Below are 27,333 nucleotides of genomic sequence, written 5' to 3' on the forward strand. Positions count from 1 at the left end.
CCACCCCCCCACACCCCATCTGTCACTGGTTTCTATTTTGTGCTTTCACAGAGAGCTCATCCTTATTCTGCCACTATCAGCACCTCCTTCAGTCCTTACCACTACCATTAACACTCCCTTTGTCTTGTGACCATGACATCTTTTGTCAATTTCTCCTTAGTCCCAACTATCATTGACCTTCTATCTTGCTTCACCTGCTCCACTCCCTCTTAAACAGTACAAGACACATCACAGCAGGTCTGACAGCATCTGTGGAGAGAGAAACAGAGTTAATGTTTAGAGTTCGTATGGCTCTTCTTCAGAGTGAAAGAGAAGTAGAAATGTGATGTGATGAATTTTATGACAGCTAAGGAGAGATTGTTCTGCTATTAATACCTTCTGCTCTCTTACTTTTATGCCACTGTGAGTACCTTCTTTACTCTTTAATCACTACCATTAACACTCCCTTTGCCTTGCGTCCATGATATCCTTGTCAGTCTCTCGTTAGCTGTCAAAAAATCTATCACATTACATTTCTACTTCTCTTTCACTCTGAAAGAGAGTCATATGGACTCAAAACGTTAACTCTGTTACCCTCTCCACAGATGCTGCCAGACCTGCCGAGCTTTTCCAGCATTTTCTGTTTTTATTAATGTTCAGTCCACTGCATCATCCTGAGTGTCATCAGGCCAGTATCTCCAAGAATGTTATTGGGGCTACCTAAACAATGCAAATTCTTTCTATTTTACAGACAAGCTTCCTCTTCAATATTTGATTCAGAAACCTAAGAAGTGAGTTTTCAAGCAACTGTCACCTATTTATCATTTTCCACATAAAGAACCCCCCACATATTTTTTGCAGAAACTAACAAAAGGATGCTCCTTGTATCTCAGTTTTCTTCAGTGAAGTGTTACATAGGCCAGGTGCTTTTTGTCCAACTACAACCATATGCACATTGATTCTAAGCAAATTCCCATCCTCTTCTAAATGGATGTTTATAGCATAGTCTTAGCCACTTTTAACAGCTCTGACCCCAACACAGACCAACATATCTGAAAATTGCTTTCATTTTCATATGGTCATGTACAGTCAGGGACCCATACAAATAGAGTCAAAATGCATAAAAAGGGCTTTTACATATCTAAAACTATGTTCAAAGTAATTGTCCCAATGCATTACTATGAAGAAAAGTCCAATGAAGTAGATGGTTGTGAATTCTTCCCCATCTTTGTGTACATCATGAGCAGATTATGGAAAGATCACAACAAACACCAGCAGACTGCAATATCACAATAATATTTAATAGCTTCCTAAAAGGCACCAGCGAAGAGGAATGAGTCAGTTACATCCTTTCTAGATAGGAGAGAAAGGGTTAAATTTGATTATTAACTGAGAGATGAAGAGAGGATTATAGTAAAAACCCAGCAAAATTTTTGAAAAACTCAGCACATATCTCCAGCCAAAGTCAAATCATCGAATCCACCATTATGAATTTCAAAGCCTGAGGCAGGAACCAGGTGAGCCTGTTGACAATTTCTTAACAAGGTTGAAAAATGTAGCCAGAAAATGTAAATTCAAGGAAACAGATGAAAGACTGATAGATAAGCTATTTGTGGCTCTGCACACTCTGAAGGACAAAAAAATTTGATTGAAAGGGACAAGTTCACAATATTGCAGGCTGTAGCCATTGCCAGAGCACATGAAGCCAGGAGCAGACAGATGAAGATACTGACTACCCAAAAAGCAAGCCTTCAGCTAAGTCAAGAGAAAGGCAGCAGGGTTGATGCGGTGAAACAGCAACAAAAGAAGGTACACCAGACAGCGAGAAGGATATGCAAGAGCTGTGGACTACCAGGAGTTCACAGACAGAAGGAAATGTCCCACATATTGATAAAACTGCAGAGCTTGTGGAAAGCCCAATAACTGGGAAAATACATTTAGAACTAAGAAAGAAGATAGTAAACAAATTATCAGAGGCAGAGCAACAGGGTGAATAAGAAGGAAAAAAAACCCAAAAAATTCATACCCTGGAAGATGACGATGAATTGGAGAACAAAATAGATATATACAACTGCATGAGATGGCTGGATGTGACAGTTCCCAGAAAAAATAAATTCATACAACCACTCAAATCAGGAAGTGGGTGAGAAATAAGCCACAACCATAAATCTGAAGCTGAAGCCTGGTATTGGAGCACAGAGTAACATCGCCCTGCTCAGACTATACTATGGGATCTTTCCTGAAAATTTGAAAGAAAATGGTTATCCAAGGAAAGACACTCTGAAACCAAGCAACAAGCTAATGGCATATGGGGGAAACTGAGATTCAACAGCTGAGAACAATGCAAATCAGAGGGGCACATACAGAAAAAGATGTTAACTGCACGTTCTGTGTCACTAAAACAGATGGTCCTGCTATCCTGCGGTTGAGCAGTTGCAAAGAGCTGCAGCTTACCTCAGTAAATCATGAAGCAAAGGAAGCAGCACTGTGGGTTAAAGGTAGTACACCCATTAAAAAGCAACTTTTGATTGGAAGCAAGGAAGATCTGGTACCAATGTATCCAGAGTGCTTTGATGGGATGGTTGAATGCTTTGAAGATTTAGAGCATGACATCATTATTGATCCAGTGAAGAAACCCGTAATCCATCCCCCACATTAAGTAGCAATAGAACCAAGGAAAACATAAACAGATGGAAGAAAAGAAAATGACTGCCAGAGTTACAGAGCCTACAGATTGGGTAAATTCCATCATGGTGAGAGAGAAGCCAAATGGATGGCTAAGAATTTGCCTGGATCCCAAAGATCTTAATCAAGCAATAAAGAGGAATTAATACCCTATTCCAACACTGGAAGAGATCACACCAGCATTGGCAGAGGCAGAAATTTTCAGCAACTTGAAATAGCTACTGAAATACCAGAAATGGCTACTGAAGTGTGAAGCCTGATGAGAAATCTTCACTGTTGACAACATTCAACATACCCTTTCGGTGCTACGAATTCCTGTGACTACTTCTTGGCCTTAAAGCTGAGCCAGAATGTATTCCAACAGGAAACAGATGACACATACAGAGGATGTAAAGGAGCAGTTGGCAAAGCTGATGGTTTTCAGATCTATGGTGTAGATAGACAAGATTATGACTACCATCTATATGAAGCCATGGAGAAAACCAGGAAGACTGGGATAAAACTAAATGCAGACAAACACATTGTGAAGGTCACAAAATGCCATTTCTTCGGAATGGTGTGTACACCTGACAGAGTGAAACCAAGCCATTTCTGAGATGAAAGCTCCAAAAGAAAAGAATTTGAGAAGTTTCTTTGGTTTGATCCATGAGTTCTTTCATACCTCACACGTCAGGACACACAGCAAAGTTAGAAGAGCTGATGAAAGATGATGCTGAGTACTAGTGGTCAGAGGCACATGAAAGAGGTACCAACAAACTCAAAGAAGTGTACTTCTACTGTCTGTCATACTACAACAGAGAAAAACTTGTCACTCTACAAGTAGATACTTCTACAAAAGGATCTGGTTCAAGAGGGAAAACCAACAACATTTGTATTCAAAGCTCTAACATCAGTTAAGACCAGTTATGCCAACATAGAAAGAGAACTTTTAACAGTCATGTATGGATGTGAGAAATTCCATACATAGCTGTATTGGAGGAAGCTCAAGGTGGAGAGTGATTATCACTAGGGCAGATCTACAAGAAAAAACTATGTAGAACACCAGCAAGACTGCAGACGTTACTCTTGAGGCTTCAGAATTAGGACTTCACTCTGAAATACAAGCCAAGGAGAGAAATGGTGCTAGCAGGTCCCCCATCTCAGTCATTGCCACAAGAGAAACAGGAAATAAAAGTTCCAGGTGTAAAGACCCATCAGCTAGTTAAAATGCAATACCCCTAAAACCAAGCCAAATTAGAGATCAGAGCTGCAAAGATGAAGAGTTATAGATGCACTCTCAGCAAGTGATCCAGGCTATGCCTGATAAGATACAGCAAACCCAACCAACAAGGTTGCAGAATTGGTCTGTCAGAGATTACATCTCATCCGAAGCTGGTTTTCTGATAGCCAGATCCAGAATAATTATACCCAAAATGATGCAAAAAGAACTTCTCCAGAAGATGCATGAAGGCCACATGGGAATGGAGAAGTATAAGCTCAAAACCAGATCAACTCTGCATTAGATAAGCATCTACAAAGCCATGAAAAGAATGGTGTCTACATGCTGTTTATGCCAGAACTGTTGGAATACACACCAGCAAGAGATGATAGCTACTGAAGTACCACCCAGACCATGGCATACTGTGGGAGCCAATTTATTCACAAACAATCAAGAATGGTATCTCATAGTTGCAGTCTATTACTCAAAGTTCCCTTTTATCAGAAAGATGAAAGATTTGAGAGCTAGAACAGTCTTCTCAACAATACAAGCCCTATTGCTGAGCAAGGGATTCTTGGAAGGATCATATGTGATAATGGAACCTAATTCACCTTCAGAGAATTTAAGGAATTCACTGAACATACGAGTTCAACATTATCACCTTATCACATTACACAACGGGACATGGTCTTACAGAAAGACAGGCCCAGAGGTCAAGAGAACCCTCATGAAATGCCAAGAGTCAAAGGAAGACTCAAGCCTTGGCTTATTGGCATTCCTATCTACACCTCTCAAGGCTGACAGGAAATTGCCTGCAGAGAAGTAGAAGACAACATCACCAGCAATACCAACAAGCAGTGCAACATCAACATCACCAGCAAGTGCCATAACATTAGTGACTTCAAGCAAAACTCCTACACCAGGAGCAACACACACGACATCGCCTGTGCATCACGCCAAGTTACCACTGAGAGCAATGAATGACAAGTCTACAAAATGGATGCACAACATCCTACCACCTAAGTGATAACATGAATAATATTTCAAAAAAAGAAAGCAACCTACAACAGATTCTTAAAATGTTCAGTTCATTCTTAAAAGTCGATTGTCACTCTTCTTTAGTTAAGACATAATACAAAAAAATTAGTGATTAAAACAGCTATATTGATACATAGATGCATTATACTTTTTACGGCAAGGGATATGTTATATTGTTATGTTATTCATAAAGAACAAGGAATTAACTGTGATGCAAATGTCACTGGGTCAAAATCCTGGAACTCCCACCCTAACAGCACCGTGTTTGTATCTACACCATATGGACTGCAGTAGTTCAAGGAGGCAGCTCACCACCACCTTCTCAGGGGCAACTAGGGATGGGCAATAAATACTGGCCCAGCCAGCGAAGTTCACATCCCTTGAATGAATTAAAAAACCTCGGGAGTGCCACATTACTGCTGCATTGCAGTCAGGTGCTGAGCAACAATGTATCAATCCACCAGCCACATGGAGAACTGCAGGAAATGCACTCAATGGAGCTCCAGTATCTTCAGTCTAAAAGTGCGATTATTTCAAACTCTGGGAACCAGAAACATAACATTATGCAAAATGAGTGTAACAGGCCCAGGGTTAACAATAAACACCCAAGGTCATTGGATATAGTATAAATCATTTTGCAACCTCCAGGTCTTTCTAATTTATGGAAATACCATGATAGACCATATACAATCAAACTACAAGCTACAAAATCAAATTGATTGAGTAGAATCAAGGGGCAGAATCTTCTGCCTGTTGGGCGGGCTAGTCAGGAACAGGCACGGGCGGGCGCGGAGCCAATAGCCAACCACGATTGGCTGTGCGCCTCCATTTTATGTGGGCGGGCCAATTAAAGTAGTGCAGTCGGGGGGAGAGTTGGGGCCTGCGCGCAAAAGAGCACAGAAATCTCCCTGAGGCATGGAGCTGCCTCAGGAAGATTAAGTTCAGTTTTAAAGTTTGGAAAGAGGAAAGATAAAAATTATTCAGGCATGTCTCCTCATGTGACAATGTCACATGAGCTGGGACATGTTTATGAATTGTAAAAAAAATTATTTATTTAATAAAACCTTCATGAAAACTCATCCCGCCCATGGATGAGGTTTCGTGAAAAACGGGAAGGCCGCTTGGACCCTTTGCCTGCCCACCAACCCTGAGGCTGGACGGGCAGCCCTGTCAATTAGTTTAATTGGTGTATTAATGGCCTTATTAGGTCTTTGAAAGTTCGGCAGTCGCACAGCCACCGCCTCCAGAGCGCGCCCACCAAACAGAATACCAGAATGATGCACGGTGACATCGGGACGCACGCCGAAGAGAAAATTCTGCCCAAGGTAACTAAAGACAGGAGGAATGTCACAACACCCCTTGCTTCATTTTGTTAGATATCTGCTTGGTCAGAGCCCAATTCCAGCAGCAGCCACTGATAGTGGATTTTACTCCTTATGCCCGGATCCACTCAGTGTAGGCCAGGGGCAAGTTTCATAGCATCAGGATATATTCTACTGGACCCCAGCCAAAAGATACTAAAGGCAAATTAATATTCCTCTCCAACTTTTGGGCATGCTCTGGAGCAATGTTGTGCCCAGGATTATCACAAGATAGTTAAGGATAAGGAAGACATCTTAGTTTAACCACGCAAAGACCCTAAAACCTTCCCCATTTCAGCACATGATTGTTTCTGGTAGGATTGCTGAGCTCTCACCTCCATCATGCCTCCTCAAAGTCCTCCTCATAGAAATCAGAAGTAAATTTAACTTTTAATAGCTAATCAATATACCTTTTTTTTATTCTCATCATTTTAGATTAAAGTTTAATCTATATGCCCTTTCCCCACTCTGAATATTTTAAATTAAAGTAATATTCCACATTTATCTTTTCCACTCCCTTAATTATTTTATGAACCTCTACAATTTCATCTCTCAGATACCTCCTGAAAAATCCATGTACCTCCAGTCTTTCCTCATGACTCAGATCTTTGACACCAGGGGTTAGCTTTGAGACTCATACCTGTGCTTCCTCTAAGTGCTGAAAATTTCCTTTGTGTCTTGACAACCTGAACTAGACTCAATACACAAGGTTCAGTATAACTAGAAAAGTGAACAGTTTAATCACAAATTTTCTTATGTATCCTATTGTTTTGTCTATGTGGTTCTACATTTTGTCTTTGTTGGTTGCAGCTCTGCACAGATTGGACATTTTGAGCATTGGGCATATTGAACGTTGAGGCCTGGATTTTCAACAATGGACAAGCTCTCCTTTGTAGTGAATATGGTAGAAGTGCATGAAAATCGTAAGTCCTGCCCCCAAACACAGCACTTCCCATTTTCACAGGGGCAGGAATGGGGGTGATTCGTGGTTCATGATTTGAGCATGCATTTTTCATGGAGGCAGCTGGCCATTACAATCAGCAGCTGCCTTCAGTCAAGTCAGATTTTGGTAGCCGAGGTGTGTGAAATTGAAGTGTGCAGAGTAGACCTGTAAGAGCAGACCTGAACATTGCACATTTCTTTGGATAGGTAGGGTGCCCTTTTGGAGAAGTGAGGTATCCCTTTGGATATGGTCCTGGGACACCTTTGGGGGAGGTCAGGTGCACTTTGGGGGGAGTAACGTGCCCTTTGGGAGAGGTAAGGTGCCTTTTGGAATTGTTAAAAGTAGGCATGTATGTGCATAAACCTATTAATTGTCAAGCTCAGTGGAATTGTCAACAAACCTGTTAAAATCAACTGTCAAGAGGACCTTTCTAAAGCAACTGTCAAAGGGAACTGTCAAGGTGTCAAGACATTTATAAGTCCTGCCCTTTAAATCTTTGTAAAAAATTCTGGAGTTTTTTTAAAAACATCATTGCTTGCTACTTCACTTTATCTGTTGATATAAGCCTGAGGATTTCCATTACTAGATTAGTACCACATGACTGATTTCAAAACCATCCATTATCACAGTCGGGTGCTTGCCATTTCACAGTTTGATTGACAGCTACAAGTGGTTAGGGCACTCTTTGAAGTAAGTCTATGAATTCCAATGCTTGCTTTTATAAGGCATTATGTACTTGAAGGAATATAAATGTAGTAAATGTTTTTTGCTGATTGAGAATACTTTTCTGCAAGTGAAGTCTGCAATAGACTCTCAGAACGTTAATTTATAGAACTTTACCTCAGCTCTGCCTGGGTCCTAAGGTCTGTCCGTGGTGGATAATGGGTGAGTTGGCACGGTTAGAACAAAGGAAAGTACAGCACAGGAACAGGCCCTTCGGCTCTCCAAGCCTGCGCCGATCATATTACCCGTCAACTAAAATATTTTGCACTTCCAGGGTCTGTATCCCTCTATTCCCATCCTATTCATGTATTTGTCAAGCTGCCTCTTAAACACCACTATCATACCTGCTTCCACCACCTCCTCCTCTGGCAGCGAATTCCAGACACTCACTACCCTCTGCGTAAAAATGTTGCCCCGCACATCTCTTCTATAGTTTTCTCCTCTCACCTTAAATCTATGTCCCCTAATGAATGACTCTTCCACCCTGGGAAAAAGCTTCTGACTATCTACTCTGTCCATGCCACTCATAATCTTGTAAACTTCTATCAAGTCGCCCCTCAATCTCCGTCGCTCTAGTGAGAACAATCAGAGTTTCTCCAACCTCTCCTCATAGCTAATAACCTCCAGACCAGGCAGTATCCTGGTAAACATCCTCTGCACCCTCTCTAACACCTCCATATCCTTCTGGTAATGTGGCATCCAGAATTGCATGCAATATTCCAAGTGTGGCCTAACCAAGGTTCTATACAGTTGCAGCCTGGCTTCCCAGCTTTTATATTCAATACCCCTGCCAATGAAGGCAAGCATGCCATATGCCTTCCTGACTATCTTATCCACCTGCGTTACCACTTTCAGTGACCTGTGGACCTGTACACCCAGATCCCTCTGCCCATCAATGCACTTAAGGGTTCTGCCATTTACCGTATAATCCCTGCCTGTATTAGACCTCCCAAAATGCATTACCTCGCATTTGTTTGGAAGGTTAGGTGGGTGGTGGTTTGTTGGCTTGGGTTGGCATGAGTTGGAACAAAGGGATTATAAAGGGCCTTGGGGGGTGGGTACAGGGGTATAGGTTGGCATGGAGGGTATGAAGGGACATGGGAAGGGCACAGGACATTTTTTTTTAATTCATTCATGGGTTGTGGGCATCCTGGCTGAGCCAGTATTTATTGCCCATTCCTAACTGCCCTTGAGAAGGTGGTGGTGAGCTGAGATGGCATAACATGGCATGGATGAGGCATGGGTAATGTGTGTGGGGGTTGATGGCTGCTTTTTCATGTTTTATTCTTTCTTTTAAATTTTGGACAGAGTGCTGGAGCCTGAAGGCAGGCCTTCTGCCCAGCCTGCCTCAGCACCAGTCAGCCTCCTCACCACTTCCGGTGTCCCCCTGCCCCAACTTCTAACATAGCCCGCCCCCACAAACCGAAAATCTGATACCTGGGCAGTCATTTTTAAAACACAGGTTCGTGGAGTTAGGAATTCTTCTGACTCGGCGTGCCCAACTTGCAGATGAAAATCCAGACCTGACTCTGCATAGAATCTGTGGCCTCTATCAATTCCAGCCTTAACTATTTCAACACCATTCATGGAATTTATGCTACAAACTAAATCTAGAGATATAAGCCGGTTCAGGTTCACTTTGAACTTTGTACCCAGCTGGTCAACTGGAGGGGGTGGGGGTTGGGAGGGGTCACGAGGAAACAGAGAAACTGGCACTGGAGTTTCTTATGAATTAAAACAAGCAATTCCCCATGCTAGTAAGATAGATGCAAACTAATTTTTACACTGGCACAGGAATAAATGTTAAGAAAGTTTTACAGTTAATATAGAAATGAGAAGGTGGAAATGCCCTTGATTTGCACACAAACCACATCAATGCCTTTTCCTAACTGAGTAAATATGGAAGTCATTAATTAAACACAGCATTGTGACTATACTGTTCGCAATTTAATATTGATTTCCAAACAGATAAACTAGTTAATGGTTTACATGAGAGAAAAAGAGTCACTGGATTGCATCCAAGTGAAAGAGATTCTAAATGAAGTGCAAAACAAAAATAAAAATAAAAACTAAAATACCTGGAAAAACTCAGCAGGCCTAGCAGCATCTGTGGAGAGGAACACAGTTAATGTTTCGAGTCCGTATGACTCTTCAACAGAACTAAGTTTAAAAAAAAGAAATGAAGTGCATGCTGATTCAAACATCATGCCCCCATGACATATAAACTGGTTAGGCATCTCTCTTAACAGTTACCAGACTATCACTTGAATGGAGCACACAAGATTTCACAGTTGTTAATTATTCTTGTATAAAATTTCCAGCCTAAAATTTTAAAGGCTTTTTTGCCCACATGGAAGAGAAAAACACTGACCGGAGCCAAAAATTCAAACATAGAATGCAGGAAATACACTGTACTTCCTCATTCACCATCTATATCCAAAAATAGGTTTTTGTTTTGTTTGTTCACTCTTAGAATTGACTGTGCCCATTCCTTATGGTACCACATACCTGGAATATTAACCTGTCGTTTTTTCAGATTCTGATCGATCTGCTGTGAATTTTTAATATTTTGTTTGTTACTTTGCACATCTAACATTAGCAGGTTTTTCTCTTTTTATCCAACCTGACGCAATAGTTAGTACAGCAACAAATAATTAAGCACACCTGCCCCAGTGCTCAAGTTGACTCGTGACCCTACCCTACACAATAGGGCATGCACATCAGTTTAGAATCTGCCCAATTTAGAACTGCACATCAATCAAAACTCATGGATAGGCAACATTACAATGAGAGCCACATGAAAATTCAGAAGTTAATTTTATCATAGATGATGCATAACATAAAAAACAAGAAAATAATTATTTACTATATGTTTCAAATTAAAACAAGCAATTCAGATGGACTTAATTTTTGTTAGATACAACAGCATTGCAGTTAACAGTAAGCTAATTTGAATTCTATTTCGGTTGACTCTTTAGTTACCAGAATAAGAGGACCACAACAATAAGTATTGCATCCACTAATCTGAAAGGTAACACACAATGCAATTTCAAACCTTTTGCAGATACAGTGCCTGAATACCTCTTCACAGCTGTTGATGTATCTAAATATATCTCAAATTAATTATCTATCAGAGCTAAAGCACTTTTAGAGGTATTGGTATATGTAGGATGTAGATTATTGTTTACAACTGTTTCCAAATCCCTCTGAGATCATTTCATTATGACAGGGCTTGATAAAATCTATCGTGCATAACCCGCAATATAAAAAGAAACCATTTACTAATGTGATAATAATCCAGCATTGTTCAGACGAAGTTACACTCTTGATGATTAACAACCTTTTCTTGAAGCCGTGTAGTATGTCTCACCCTGAACCTGCTGGAACCAGTATCTATTATGCTCCATTGTGCATGACCAGAATCCACTAAAAACTTCAGAACACCTTATACAACTGAAACTGTGCTACACCAAAACTGTAACACAGATTAATCATTCCCAGATAGCAATACAGAACTAACATTGTTTAGGTCCACAATAGCTTATTTGTAAATCATATCACAAACTAAACACTGAACAATCTTCATTCCTGATGAGGTACAAAATTGTTAAATCACTATTAATATAAAAGCTATCAAACTGATGTAATTATATGGCTACCTAAACAGACTTTTTGTGGCAATATTGTAGAAGAACAAATATTTTCTGTTCAAAATATTGCTTTAATCAAATTCAAAAAACTACTTTAAGCTTTTAAAAGAATACATTAAAGAATGGAAATGGTTCAATTCAGATTAGCTAGATTGTAATGAACACATGAAGTAATTTCAGGCACATTTCTGTGCAATTAGTCATTAACTATTTGAAGGCAGGCTGTATCAATGGCCTAATGAGAAAATACTTCATCCAATATTGTCATAAACCAAACTGTTATGATCTGATTAGGCACCATTAACAGTTAAATGAAAATCCAAACACCTTGTTTAACCAATAGAAATACACAAGATTTTCGCAAACAAGCTTTATTGTATATGAAACAAAATAAACAAAACAAGCACTATTAACTTATCAATATGGTTTATAACTACATATCTTATGCACTAAGGTTTACTACTTACTTCCCCCAAGAATTTCTTATACTTTCTGACATCTTAAGAGTTATTTACTTCTGTAGGGATCACCCAAAAGCATGCCACAGCCCTCTGGAGAATTTTCCTCAGCTCCAGCTATTCTCAGAGTTAAAAGTTTAATTTAACCTCTTTGACTGTGGATGCCCCAGTCCCTTGTTCTGGTTACTTTTCAATATTTCTAAGATAATCTATTTTCTCTAGTACAAGACTCTGTGGGGACCACTGTAGATTCTCCCATTAGTTTCAAACTAGACGATCTTCCAGCATCTGTTCACTCGCAAAATTCAAACTGAGATTAAGCCTCATCCGCATTCCACATGGTTAATGAAGAAGTTAGTTTGTTGCTCTGCATATAGTGCAGGCCTAGCTAACTGTTATTTATTTCAGCTACATCTTTGTGAGCTGCAAGCTACATGAGATCCAAACTGCAACTAACTTTTCCAGCAAACATCCAAATAAATTGAAACCAGAAAAGCTCCACCCATGTCCATAACAAAGTAGCCCACTCTTGACTGTCCTCAAACTGCCCTTTAGATTAATTATCCCTCAAATAAAATTTCTTCTTTGATCTAATGAAGTAAATAGGTTTTATAACCTTTCAGGGTTCACTGAATGCTTTTAAACTAATTTAGTTCTAACTCCCAAAACAAAGCCATCTCTGGACTGCCTTATTCTAAGCCTTGCAGACATCACATCGTCAAGCTCACCTATGTAAGCTCACCTGCTGTTTAATAGCTCTATCTCTTCTATTCTGATTCTATTAAACAAACATGGGCCACCTTTTGAATTGCTATTTCTTGAGGTATTTTAGCAATCTAAAGCCCAACATTTTAATTATCTTACTCTTCCAACTTTAATCTCCCCAGAACTAAAAATTACTTCTAAAATATTAACATGAATAATAAATTAGATATTTGCAACAAAACACACCAGGAGAACCTATGTTTACTGATGTGTAGTTAGCCACTCCAATTTGACTCAGCATCCCTGGGATAAAACACAATATTAGACAGATGTGTGCATGGTGGGTGTGTATCAGGTGAAAACACATCAGTCTTCCTGTGATGTTCTACACAGTTAATGCTGGTGCTTGTTATTCAGGTTCCACACAAGGGAGATGGGGCAGCTGTTTATGGAAGGTACAAATGGGCTACTGGTACATTAGAACCTCAATCCTTTATTAAAGTCCCACATGAAAAACTGTCAGCTAAACTTAAGGTATATGATCTTCCATTAATATCATGGGAAACATTTGGAGATAGATAAAGAATTAGCTTAAAGAAAGGAATGAGCACATGCTAGTTGGAAGAATGATGTCAGGTAAGGGGACATACTAGATGGAGTTGCCCAGGAATAGTATGGTAGAGATGCTATGGCCCTTCATCTAATAAAGTAATTTTCAAACCAACCTGTACATATAGCTTACACATCAGGAAGGTTGAAACTAAAATTTAAGGCATGGTCACTGGGTCTTTGAATATGACTCTTTACTAGGTGCAAAATATATTCTGTAACCAGTTCAAATCACAGACCTATACCGATTTAACCTCTGAAATGCACAGATGGATGACTGGAACCCTATTTAAGCGTATTTAAAGGGAGGCATTCCACACGGCTACTTCATTTCCCTTACATCATATTCCAGAAGCACAATGGGAGCTCACTGAATACACAGTGTAGATGATGAAATGGTGTCCGGTCTTACTTCTACTGACAGGTTCACAAAGGCTGCTTCACTTTCTTTAGTGCATCAATTCTAGTTAATATGGAGAAAAGCATCCTTTGCAATCCTTCTCTTAATTGTGAATTCTAATCAATGGCAGATGGTGGTGACGTTTTTGAGTGGAGGGGCACACTTGCCTAACCCTGACCAAACCATCCTGTTAGTACGACAATGGGCCCTATGAGCTCCTACCACAAGTGTTATAAACTGAAAACTACTTTTTACTAACTATTATTCAACAGCTGTTTTCTTTTAAACTTTACATCCAGGAGTGAATTTTTTAAAAAGCAACTGATTGTTAGTATTACCAGACTGTTTTACAAAATATTGCTGCTTGAGGTTCCGTTTTTTTGATTCGTTCTTGGATGTTCACATTGCTGCCAAAACCAGCATCGGTTGCCCATCAATAATTACCCCTGAGAAGGTGATGTTGAGCCATTTTCTTCAACCGCTGCAGTTCAGGTGGTGTAGGTACATCCACATTGCTGTTAGGGATGGGGGTCCAAACTACAGCAAGCAATAAAATCAACTTGGGATGAGAAAATTGGAATGCTGCTCTAAAATTAAATATCAGTATTTTTATGCTGGGCAGTCTGCGCAGAACTCTAGGTGAGACAGTCTGATGAGAGTTGTCTGAATTGATTTCACTTGGTCTTCTGTCACTGAAAATAATTCTCATCTACCTGGATTTGAATACAGGGTACGAGAGCTAAATGACAGCATGCTAATTCACCACACCAGTCTAAAGTCTAGATTATTTATAAGAAAGGAAGATGTTGCGTTATATAGTGCCTTTTACAACTTCCATAACATCTCAAAGCCAATAAAATATCTTTGAGGTGCAGTCTCTGTTCTGATGTAGGGAAATGCTGCTGTGCATGAAAGCAGCTGCTAAGTCCAACAAAGAGTAGTGAGATTAATAAACCATCTAATTTGTTTTTGTGGTGTTGATTGAGGAATAAATATTAGCTTGGAGACCATGTTCTTCTTTGAAAAGTAACATGGGTGATTTATGTTCATCTGAAAGAGTGGATGGGGCTTTGGTCTAATAATGCAGTGTTCCCCCAGTTGTCCACCTAAGCATGTCTAGCTTATGTGTTCAAGTCTCTGGGCTGGGGCTTCAATCCAAAACTTTCTTACTCAGAGGCAAGAGTGTTACACGAGCCAAGATATTGGCATTTTACAATCAGCCTCCTTCTGATCCTCAACAATAACTGGGATAATTCTACTATATATACACTTTCCAGGCTAGATCACTGCTCATTGCATTATCAGCATTTTGCAGCCAGTTGTCACATTTCTGAGAGTGAGTTACATTCTCTGGCAAAGGCTTTAATTGTAATAAAGTCAGTCAAAATAAATTTTTTGCGCTCAAGCAGTTAAGTAACACTGTGAAAATTTTACCAAACATGCCGAAAAAAAGTCCAACCCCTTCTTTAACCCTACACTTTCCGGCTGCTCTCACAAGGCTTTCAGCAAGCCACACTATAACTTGGAAGTATTATCCTCAATTTCACTCCTGCCTGTATTTACGGATAGGTAAGTCTATGACTATCTTGTATTGTGCTGGTTGCCCTTTAGGGCAATAATATTTAAAATGGTTAATGTTTTGAGCACAGGAATTTTTCTAGTTATTTCAACTTGGTGAGATCAGAATTTTGTCTGTTTCACCTATGTATATGATGAAGGGGCAGTGGCATAATATGAAGATATTGTTCTTCCCCAGTGTAAGGAAATGAAACCTTTGTCTAATCTTCTCCCCCTCTCCATCATCACCCCAAACATAAATACAAATAAAAACTTAGTTCCAAAAACCTAGCAATTCCTGAACAAGTTATACAATAAATGATTTTGTTCCTGTAACATTTTAGTATTGGAGTCAGTATTGGGAATTTCTTTGTTCAGGCTGTTTCCAGGAAGTTTCACAGCAACTAATGGGAATGCTGCCATAGAATTTTTACTTTACAACATGCAATAATCAAATCTGTTTGAGTGGCTGAGAAACTATCTTTACAAAGAATTGCCTAACGAAGTCACTTGAAAGGTAGCAGCCAAGAAATAATTTAGACAATGTAGGGGTACATTTCAGCCTCTTCAATAATTGTGTGGTTCTGAAGGTTTGCAATAGGCATTTTGTGGACCTGTCAATTCCATGCAATGGGCTGAACTTGAATTAGAATTTCTGGCACTTTGGTCTTAGTGATGATGGTTAGGAAGATCAATTATTTCAATTAGGCAAGAAGCCTTATCAATTACATAAAATGACAATCTTTGGTGTCTTTCAGAATAAAAATGGGTGACCTGTTAAATTTTGGAAAACAATGCTGGACTCACTGGGGCAAGGGATGGCAACTATGGGTGAGTTTCATAGTTTGTCAAGCGGGTTACTCTATGGACTATCTCAAGTTAGCGAAGGACTCCAACTCCATTAATCAATCTATTTTTGGAAATGACTGGGGGATTAAGTAAAATAAACCTGTACAACTTCAAAAATGTTAGCTATTTAATGTTATAAGAGCAGGGTCATGAGTTTCTATGGATGGTTTGGTAAGTTTATCCAGCAACCTTCTTGCTTTGTGAGAGCCAGCTACTCATTGGAGTAAACTCAAAAGGGAGAGGAATGTATTTTTAAGCTTTAAAATAATTAGAAACTAGAAAATTAATATTCAGAAGTTTCATCCCCATCCCCTGTGCGGAGGGCAGTTTTAAAACCCAAGATTCCACAAATGTAAAAATTATTGGAAACTGGGCATTTTAAAAGTTAAAATAAAAAAACATAAACTCAAAAATATTTTCTTTGCTTTCTTTTCAGCTGCACAACATAGGACTGAATTTTATGGGGGGGTGGTATCGCTCAGGCACACCCCATCCCCCATTAGAAAAGTTAGTTGTTTCTTTTTTAAAAAAGGCCACCCCACAGTGATATTATGCTGCTGGCAGCCTTAACAAGCAGAGTGGACTTATGCACCTCAGTGGAAGGAAGTCCCACCCTTGAGAGCTGCTGGCCAGTTTGAATGGTTGGCAACTGCAGTCCCGCAGTGTCAGAACTCTGGGACCGCAAGTTGTCCCATGAAGAAGATAGGTTGCATCCCGGAAACAGGTAAGTTGGACCATTTTTGGCAGGAAGGGATTGGGCACCCTGGGTTGGGGGTGTTGGTGGCGAAGGGGCTGCGGGAGTGGGGTTCGGAGGCCAGGTGGAGAGGCACAGTGGGGGGGGGGTTACAAGTTTAAGGAGGGTTGCCCAGCGTTGCGCATAGGGCACCCCCTCAAAGGATGTACCCCCCTTCCTTCCCGCCTTCCATTAATTGGCCACCTAAGGGCCTCTTAGGCCTAAGGATGGGCAGGCTAGTCAGCATCTTACCTACCCCTGTATAATGGGAACTAGGTAGAGGATGGGTGGGAAGGCAATGGATTACCCAACCATCATTTTTTATGTGCCCCCCACCAAAAGTACGCCAGTTTAGGATGTGGGGGCATTGGGGGGGGGGGGGGGGTGGCACATAAAATCCAGCCTGGTGTGTTAAAAGTTCACTGTTACTGAGCAAAACAATTCACTAAAGAGAGCTGCACTGAATAGCCTAAATTGTTACTATAGCAACAGATAAAAACAACATGCTCACATCAAGTCAAATCTCAAATGAATAAGCAATGAGAAATGACAATGGAGAATCCTAGCCCAGATGTACGCCTGTGTGGAGGGAGGGTTATTGGTCAAATCAAAAGGTTGCATCTAGAAAACGTTTATGGCAACGTACTTAAGCTACTTGCATTTTCCACTAGAATCCTTCATTATGCAGCATGCACAGCCAACAAAATAATGGCAGCAGCCTGTTTCAGTGTTTGTGTTCAAGATTGACTCACTGAAATCAGCAATTTCTGGTTTACCAAAGAACCTTTAAAAGATCTTTAATTTAATCATGTTCAAATTCAAAAAAGGTTAATTCCTGATTTTTTTGTGGTGAATCTGGCAAAACAGAAATGTTTGCTTCCTCATTTAAGTTCACTGTAAGAATATTGCTCCATTCATTGAAGAACCAATATATCATGATTAATCATTCAACTGCTCTTTTTAAAGTCACAGTGTTTTCTCACAGGCTGCTTCAGTAATTTCTGGTTGTTCCTACCAGTAGCTGCAGCTTTTTATTATGTCAGTGCAGTAAATAGATGTAGTGACATTCCATTGAGCGTTTGCAAACACAGTTTGCCTACTTAAATAAGCCAGTCATCAAATTGAAAATCTCTCCCACCAATTTTCTTAATCATTTTTTCTTTAAGGTCTTCTCCCTCTTTATGGGTTCAGTCCCAAATTGTGGCAGTGCCCTCCCAGTTATTCTCTACATGTGAGCCTTAGGGTACCAGCTCTCTCAGATTGTCCTTAAGTTTCAAGGAATGCAAGATTAATTCCTAGGCAGTGTTAGGGCAATCCAGAAGTAGGGAAATATAGTTTGCAGCTCACACCTGTGTTTCTAGCCATTGTAGTGGTAACTACTCCTGTATCCTGGGAGTTCTTTCAACACCATTAATTTTGTCATTTAATGACTTCTGATCTCCACCCTATCATGGGCCTTCGCTTTTCCTTTCCCACCCCACCCCATCCTTTTTCTCTTGCTCTGTATTTGCTTATAAAGTGTTAGATTCCAAACTTCTTCCAGTTCTGATGGAAGATCATTGGCCTGTAATGTTAACTCTGTTCTTCTCACTCCACACATTCTGCCAGACTTGCTGAGTATTTGCAGCATTTTCGATTTGATTTCAGATTTCCAGGATCTGAGGCATTTTGCTTTCTGCAAATGCAGAATTACAACCACCCCCCATCCAACCTGCTCCACGAGCATGCAGGCTTGACAGAAATGAAAGGGCAAATGTAGCAATCTGTGGAGTGTCGCTCAGGAGCTGATACACGGCCTGACCATGTTTGTACAGAACACGGATGTGGAGCACAGCAAGTCTTTACTGCTGGAAATGGTTTGCCAAAAACAAAAATGGACCAGGTGATTTAGCAGCACTGCATTCAAAATTCACTGGAAATTCACTTGAAATTATGAACTTTCTCCCCAAACTTCTCAGCCTTGCTACCTTTCCCCAAGTTCAATAGCTGGCTCCTCAATCACATGTAGGATCAATCTTTCTAGTTATTTTATTACTGCTGATTTGCTTTATTATTAATGCACTGCGTAAATTTTCAGGGGCCCATTTCTACACGCATTGTACTATGCTTGGCTTTTAATGGACTGAAGGGCAAAGTGTGTGTGAATGTGTAGGGGCTCCAAATATTCTTGGTGCCCAGGGCCTCAAGAATTCCTAATATAGCTCTGATTTTTATAGACCTCAGTTTCAACTCAGATAAGCAGCATAATTTTTGCAAACAGTAAGCAAATTTCACGTGATGAAATCTCCAGGAATACATACAACAAGAGATAGAAACCTTGATGAGCCTGTATAACAATTGAGTTTGGGGAAGGGAGGGGACAATTAATGAAACAATGAAACTCAATCTTATCCATACATCCACAAAGGTACTTTGGGCAGGGATCATGAATAGTGATCAGGTGCATGAACTAAAGCTTATTTTTCTACCTTCCCTCTCCCTAACCAATTTAGTTAATAAATGTATTTGAGGAAATACCAGATTTAATCCTAGATGTATGCCAAATTAGCCAACCTGTACAACAATGGGACAGTAATCCCAGGCTAACACATTGGGTGGAACGGAAAATTTGACAGACCAGAAAAAGATCCATTGACTTGAGCAGGAATTTCCAGTCCCATAGCAAGTGGAACCAGAAAATCACACCCGTTAAAGACTTTCCTGTATGAGGGTTAATGCCTCTATTGCTTCTTGTTTTTAATGTTTGTAGAAAATTGGGATCTAGTCTCAAATCAAGGATTGAAATGGTCTTAATATATTGCTAACTGTGGCAGTTTCTCTCTTCCATCCTCCCTGAACGTGTGTGAACAGATGACTCATACACTCCCCACCTAATAATAAAAGCAGGATAAAACCAAAGCAGCATTTCCATTGTAAGCCAGCAGCTCGAAACACAACAAGGGAGCTTATTTGAGACATTTGGTGCACAGGGCAACATTTGCTCAAATCCTCAGGAGAAAACACTCTTTGTCATTCTAAGTGCTACATTTCAATGCTTATTTTGTTTTGTTCCATGTCTATTAAAGTTACAAAGCTCTAAAGATTTAAAAGAGATCAAAATTGTCTAAGCTGGATTGTCTTGTTTTTTTAAATCCAGATAATTTAAAATCCCACTTGTTAGTGCCTCTCATTTCTAATCAAGATCCTGTGTCAGAGTGACACAATGGTATATCAATCATAATATTGTAGCAGACAAATTTTAGGTCTTTCCTTCTATTTGCCCATGATTAATATATTTGTACGTGGGTGGGTATATTTTCTTAACCTTGGAGTGATTGTCTCGATTTTAATAACCTAGTAATAAGCTTTTGTGTATTTAAAAATGTCAAAGGTTATTTTATTTCTCACATCCTTGCCCCAGAGGTTAATGAAAACATGATCTCTCACTCACTTGACTCATACACATAACACACACAAAAAATTAGACACAGATGGAGGTAGAACAGTAATTTTAAAAATGGAATTTAACAAATTTCATTGCAAGCCTGATGTTTCTTAGTTGAGTTGATGCATTGGATGGAGTGAAAAAATAGAGATTTCTTACTAGCTGTGAAGGTGGTTCTTGTTGATCTGCCTGGAAGTGGATTTCTCAGGTAAACTTGAAGGTGGAACAGACTAGAGGAGAGTCCTTCTTTCTCTTCCAAGATATGACAGGCAGTTATTTGGCTGCTTAGCTGACTACAGTGGTTTGATGATTTTTTGCAGGACTCTTGCTCTCTGATGGAATTCTCTTGAAAGCCAGAAAGTTAGTTTGAATTTCCAAGATATTTTTTAGCAGACAGCAAAGATGGCCGGGGTATCATGTGACCTCACAAAGTGTCAAGACACAGTCCAAATAAAGTATTTTGATAATTCCATGAGCAGTCTGGATTCTTATCCCACCTGTGATTTAAGTCAATCAAAACCCTTTGTGTTTGAAAAGGCAAATCTGCACTTTTACAGTGAAGGTGCCAAGGGGCCTTATTGATCCCCTGGCCTAAACCATAGGGAGTCACAATAAAAGGTACCTTTGTCCTCTCAAGAGATAAGACAATTCAATCCACAAAAGAATCAGGTAGCCCTCAGAAGCTATCTTGACTTTCAGTCTTTTTAAAATGTACCTCCATAAAAATATAGTTCTTAAAGATTCACAATATCGTCATGTCGGTACTGGTGTGACAATATTGACTTAAATCTTCAACTACACAATTCCAAGAGATTTGCAACTAAATATTTTCAAGTAGTTTCTCACACAAATGTTCAACTATCTCCACAGCCTCAAACATGATTGTACTTTTGGGAAGGAGTGAGCATACTTCAAAAAGTATGTTCACTAGAAGTGTAAAATTGCAGTTTTCAGAATAACTGTGTAATCACACATGGTTCATTCAAAAAAGCTTTTTGCAATGTTTTATCTTTGCGCTATAGACCTTCATTTCAAGATTCTCTGATACCAAGGATAGTCAGTCTGGAATTGTTATACCAGACTTTGTTATAGAAGTTCTGAATCTGCAAAATCAAAATTCATAAGCTCTAGACAGTTATAGTGATCTGCAAATCATTTTCTTCCTGTGCACACAGCACTCAGTCCCAAAGTGTAACATAGTAATTAGCATCATAAACTCCATTGCAAACAACCAGTGTGTACACACAACTCACAGGAGAGAGCAGGATAGGGAATTAAATCGTACTCTATCTGAAATAAATTAATTGATCCCAGACAAAGGAACAATAAAGCCCCCTCCCCATCCCAACCAAACTCCCAGGGACCAAGAGAAAACAAATAGGCTCAATGTTTAAGAACACGCTGAAGTCACCAGCGTCAGTTGGCTTGGTTTAATAGTACAGCATCTCACGTGAGAGCGAGCAGGTTATGGGTTCATGCCCCAGTCACTTTTGGAAATGCAGATAAAACATTAAACCGAGGTCCTGTAAACCTTTTAATGTTGGTGTAAAAGGATCTCGTGGCACCATTTGAAGATCAACATACAATAGGTTTCATAAATTATGTAGCTACATGTAAACTTATAAAAGTCATTTAAAATATAGGAGGAGTGAGTTCTTTATGAAGGTTTCCATCGGAAATTGCAGAGTTAAGGGATCATAACCCAAAAGCGTTTACTGTTATACTCGAGCCTCGTGGCAGATACCAGCAAACTATACAAAAATGAGTCAGTGGTTATACTGGGAACTTGAGAGATGGTTTTGAAAGTCATTATAAATCTCAAGAAGCAAAATAAAAAATCAGGCTTTACCAATATGAGAACTATGGCTCCACTTTCCTCAGTAAACCCCTGAACAAGATCCAGGGAAAATGACATTTTTTGGAGGGAGTGGGGTGAGTGTAGGTAAAGTGGGAAATTGGGCATTATAACCTGTGTATTAATACTAATAATATTGCACAAGAATAAAGCAAGTGGAATGTATCGGTCTAAATGATTACTTCTTATTCCACATTCTCATCCTCTAAATAATTCTGGTCCCTTATATTATTGAGGGGGAAATATGTTACAATGACATTTTACATTTTTATATTCTATATGTTAATGGACAAGTAAATCAGGAGGCGTGAACTAGTAATCCAATGAGTTCCAATCCCATCATGGCAGTTTGAGAATTTGAACTCAGCAAAAGAAAAACCCGGCAACCAAGCTAAATCTAGAGATGCACAAACCCAGCATCCATTCTGACCCAAAGCTAAATTTTTGAAAGTCATATCCAGTCGATAGCCGCATTTTTCCACTTCCAAAAATGTTCTTGCTTACCTAGCTACCAATTCCCATTGTTGCTGAGGCCCTAATCAACTTCATTCTAGCCAGCCTCTCCTTCACCATTCCAGCTACTTGAGAACTTCACAGGGGAGGCAATGGCATTGAACTAGTAATCCAGAGACCCAGGGTAATGCTCTGTGGACCCCGGTTCAAATCCCTCCACAGCAGATGGTAGAATTAAACAATGACCATGAAACCATTGTTGATTGTTCTAAAAACCCATTTGGTTCACTAATCATTTAGGGAAGGAAATCTGCCATCCTTACCTGATCTGGCCTACATGTGACTCCGGATCCACAGCAATGTGTTGACTCTTAAATGGGTTACGGATGGGCAATAAATGCCGGCCTAGCCAGTGATGCCCACATCCCATGAATGAAATCCTACATGTTGTCCCCACTGGCTCTCTGTATCCAGTAAAATTACTTCAGGATCCAGGCCAGTCAATTCCAACCATGCGTCCTTGCCCACACTCTTCATTCTGCAACTGTCCTATATAATGCTTGTTCTACACTGCCATCATTCATCCATCAGTTCTTCTTGCTGCCTCTCCATATCTTTAGAAACCTTCTACACTGCCTTCCCTTTGGCCATGCCTTCCATCTCACTCTTCCCCCAACCCAGTGTAACTCTTTTTTTCCAGCTCAGCATCCAGATTTCTCCATTGTTAAGTACTCAAAAGGCAATTTCTTTAACACAAGAAGCATTTATAGAAGTGAAAATTATTGTTGTAGAAGACAAAAGCACATTTCTCAGATTAAGCATTAGAATATTTTTAAACCCAACCTATGCAGGCCAAATGTTAAATTCATGACAGTTTTCAACAAGTAAATTACTTGGCAGTTTCATCACAAACTAAAATATTCCAATAATTAAAAATGTGCCTGGAAGAATCTTTAAAAAAACAAATTCCAGCAAAACAAAACTGACAGCCCATGCAAGGGTTTCCCTGCCAACCCTAGGAAATGATAGTTTACGCCCAGCTATTGTTGAAGTCTTGGCCAAAAGTTGATTTGTTGTACTATTGAGTTTTGCCAAGTCCAATTTATCAGCTTTGCCACCAGCCAAGCATATTAAATCGTACTGCAATACAGTTATTCAAAGTTCCTTATTTAAAGGAAACCCAATATTAGGACATTCAAGTAGAAAATATCAATTCATTTTTGATCCATTCTTAATTTTGAAAAAAGCTGGACAAAATGTTGTTTGACATTAATATTCAGTTGCCTTCTATTTTCTGAGGCTTAATTTTTAATCTATACAGTTTCTTTATTAAATTGGCATTTTCTGATTGGTTAGTGATTTGATTTGCTGGGTGAAGCCTAGCCTGCACACCTCTCTTACCAACCTCCAGCCCCCACTCCTCCCTGACCTCCCTTACTGGAGGCGCGGGGAAGCAACAGCATGGGGTGGGGATGGCATAGGGGAGTGGGACAAATGCATAGGAGGGGGAATTGGAGGGAGGGAGGGAGGGGACGGCATGGAAGGAAGGATGACGGCATGGGAGGGAGGCTGGGCAGCCTTGGAAGTGTGGAATGGGGGATAGGGATGGATGGCAAGGGGAAGACAGGTTGGGGATCACATAGGAAGAAGGGATGGGGACGGGATTTGGATGATATGAGAGGGATAAAAGGGATGGGATGGGTATGGCATGAGGGGGATCGCATGGGAAGGATAGAATGGAATGGGGATTTAAAGAAGCACTGTTGCAATAAAGGTACTAATTTCACAACAAATATTTTGCGGGTTTCTGCTAGGTAAAAAATAATTTGTTTCCAACTGAAACAGTATCAATAGCTGGACAAATAGAGGACTAGAATTAAACATTAAATTATTGCATACTATATTTATCCGTTAAGCAGATTCAATTGAATAATATGTAGGTCTACTCAACAGACAACTATCATATCCAACACTCCCATTGACTTTTGTTTATACATATTAATTCTCATTTTAAGAAATATCCTTCATTCTTAAATTAAATATCTCTAGCAGAAACTTACAAGTTAATTCATTCCTCCTGCGCAATTCATTTTGATCACTCACTCAGGAAAGTAGTTTTGCTCTCTAAGCAGGTCCCACATTCCTTCTGATAAAAGCAAAATACTGCGGATGCTGGAAATCTGAAACAAAAACAATAGCAGCTGGAAAAACTCAGCAGGTGTGACAGCATCTGCGGAGAGGAATAAAGTTAATGTTTTGAGTCCGGATGACTTCTGATGAAGAGTCATCCGGACTCGAAATGTTAACTGTGTTCTTCTCCGCAGATGCTGTCAGACCTGAGTTTTTCCAGCTATTTTTGTTTTTGTCCCACATTCCTTATGCTTAGCTTACCTTGCTTCCTAACATCTAGTACTAATTTGCATAGCTTGAGGGTTACAACTGTGAAAACAGTGGTGTTGACGGCTGCAGTTTCTACCATGTCGTCTACCTCGGGGCAAGGTCGTGTCAATGGATCTGAGATTATTGCTACACTGCCTTATATAGTACTTTTAACAAAATGTGCGTTGGTGCTTCACATGAGCATTATCAAACAAAGTTTAACACTGAGCTACTTAGGAGATATTAAGGTGGATGACCAAAAGTTTGGTCAAAGAGGGAAGTTTTGAGGATTGTCTCAGGAGAAAAGCAAGGTAAAGAGGCAGAGAGGTTTAGGGAGGGAATTCCAGAGCTTAGGGCCTTGGCAGCTGAAGACACAGCCAACCAGCAATGGTGGATGCTCAAGAAGCCAGAATTGAAGGAATGCAGAGATCTCAAGGGTCTGTGGGGAGTGGAGGAGATTACAGTGATAGGGAGGGGCCAGGACATGGAGCGATTTGAAAACAAGGATGAGAATTTTAAAATTGATGTGCTGCTTGACAGGCAGCTAATTTAGGTCAGCAAGGACAGGTGTAACGGTTGAAAATGACGGTGTGGGATCCAACAGAAGCAGCAGAGATTTAGATGATCTCAAGTTTACAGGTAGAATCGAGAAGGTCGACAGGAGTAAATTGTTAGAACAAATATATAATTTCAGCAAATGAGCTGAGGCAACGGTAATATTATCTAACGCATGTGTAATTAAGATAAATCAACTTTAATAAATAAGAAACAGAATGTTTCCCTATCAGAAATTCTGAATCTATTACAAACCTCTGTCCAACAACCCTGACATCTTTACTTCCCCCCACCCCCCACCTTCACACTATAACCTCGGTGCACATTACAGTTTGCTTCTCTCGGTTAATGTCACTATTCTACCCCTTCTATGAATTTCTCTTTTTGAGTTAAGAGAGGCGTGAAAACAAACATCTGAGAGCCATCACAACAAACACTGATGATTAACACAAAACGCGGTCCCTTAGCACAAGGAAAGAAAGAGAGCCTTGTATTTCAGGATGACAGACGGAGTACATGCCCCGAAATTGAAAATGAGAATTTAAACAGTTTGGTAAAGTTCCACTTTGAGATGAGTACATACTGCTCGAGTGAACTACTTCCGACGCTGGGTTTCCCAGTCAAAACTTATCTATTACCAGATGGATAGCAAAACAGAACATTCTCTCGGGCCGGATTCAATCAGCCAGTGACTGAAATACATTGGGAGTGAAGGCTCTGTTCAATCTCGATTTTAAAATGCTGCTGGCAATGAACCCCAGCTAATTGCAGGCTGAAGGCAGTCCCCAGTCTCAGCCAGTCATATGATCCAGCCTGGCGTGCAGCTGAACGCTGCTTCGAAGGGCAATGACAGAAAGACATTCTTATAAGAGAAGCCCGCCCAACATCAGCAAGAATCCAACAAACTGTATTTAAGCAACATGTCATGATCTCACACTCAATCCTAACGGGGTTAGCAACGTTTTGCATTAAAGCTAACTGGCAGGAAGCAGACAGACTGACTCAATTGCATTTCAGTAAATGTCATTGAGACTGAAAGAAGTAAACTACCTGGCAACGTCATGTTTGGAGTTTACTGTTTGCATGTGATGGGTTACAGACAGGGATTCCTCAGAGACTTGGAGAAAAACCAGGAGATTTCAGTAATCCCGATTCTGCTCTTCCTGCACCTTGACCGTTCCTTCCTATGTGGTTCTGCACGAAACTTCCGACCAAGGAATCAAACTTTACGTTCTTCAACTCGAACCGAGCGCCGTGCTTTAAGCAACTTCCCTTCTTCCAAACCTGCGGGATACCCTGCGTCTCGGTATTGGTTTGACGCCTTGTCCATTTCCCGGAGAGCGCAACCTCCAGCTCCGCCCATTGCCTTCGGCATTGACAGCCTCTGCTCAACCCAGCCTGGAACGAAAAGTCTGAAAACTGATCCCGTGAACATCCCAACATTTTGCAACAGAGTAAATAAGATCTACTGAACCCCGTACAATCAGCATTTACATATTTACAAATTCATAACATGTTGACAGCATTCAGGGTGTTTTGGTGTAGGGGAAATTTTTTTGTTTTTTTTACATCAATGCAGGTCACAGTATTGGATCAACACACTGTGATGCATTGATAAGCAGCGCAAACTCTCCCAGATATTTCGATGTGATTTACAGCTACAACTATCTTTCAAAAACAATTAAAATAGGGAACAGCCTCTGGCCCACCCTTCGTTTTCGAAAATAGATTTGTTGTGCTGACTAGTCGGTCTGTGGCCAGTTTCATTGTAGCAGATTT

General features: G+C 40.1%; 1 protein-coding gene across 1 annotated transcript in view; it reads right to left on the reverse strand.

Moving 5' to 3' along the window:
- The window catches only part of arhgef3 (Rho guanine nucleotide exchange factor (GEF) 3), a 398,934-nt gene extending 372,100 nt beyond the window's left edge, over window positions 1–26,834 (reverse strand). Inside the window, exon 1 of the mRNA XM_041192201.1 lies at window positions 26,605–26,834. Within this exon, the coding sequence (XP_041048135.1) occupies window positions 26,605–26,639 (35 nt within the window). The 5' untranslated portion in view covers window positions 26,640–26,834. The remainder of the gene's footprint in view (window positions 1–26,604) is intronic.
- Between the last annotated feature and the right edge of the window lie 499 nt (window positions 26,835–27,333).

This window comes from Carcharodon carcharias, chromosome 7 (genome assembly GCF_017639515.1).
Source record: "Carcharodon carcharias isolate sCarCar2 chromosome 7, sCarCar2.pri, whole genome shotgun sequence".
NCBI classification, from domain to species: domain Eukaryota; kingdom Metazoa; phylum Chordata; class Chondrichthyes; order Lamniformes; family Lamnidae; genus Carcharodon; species Carcharodon carcharias.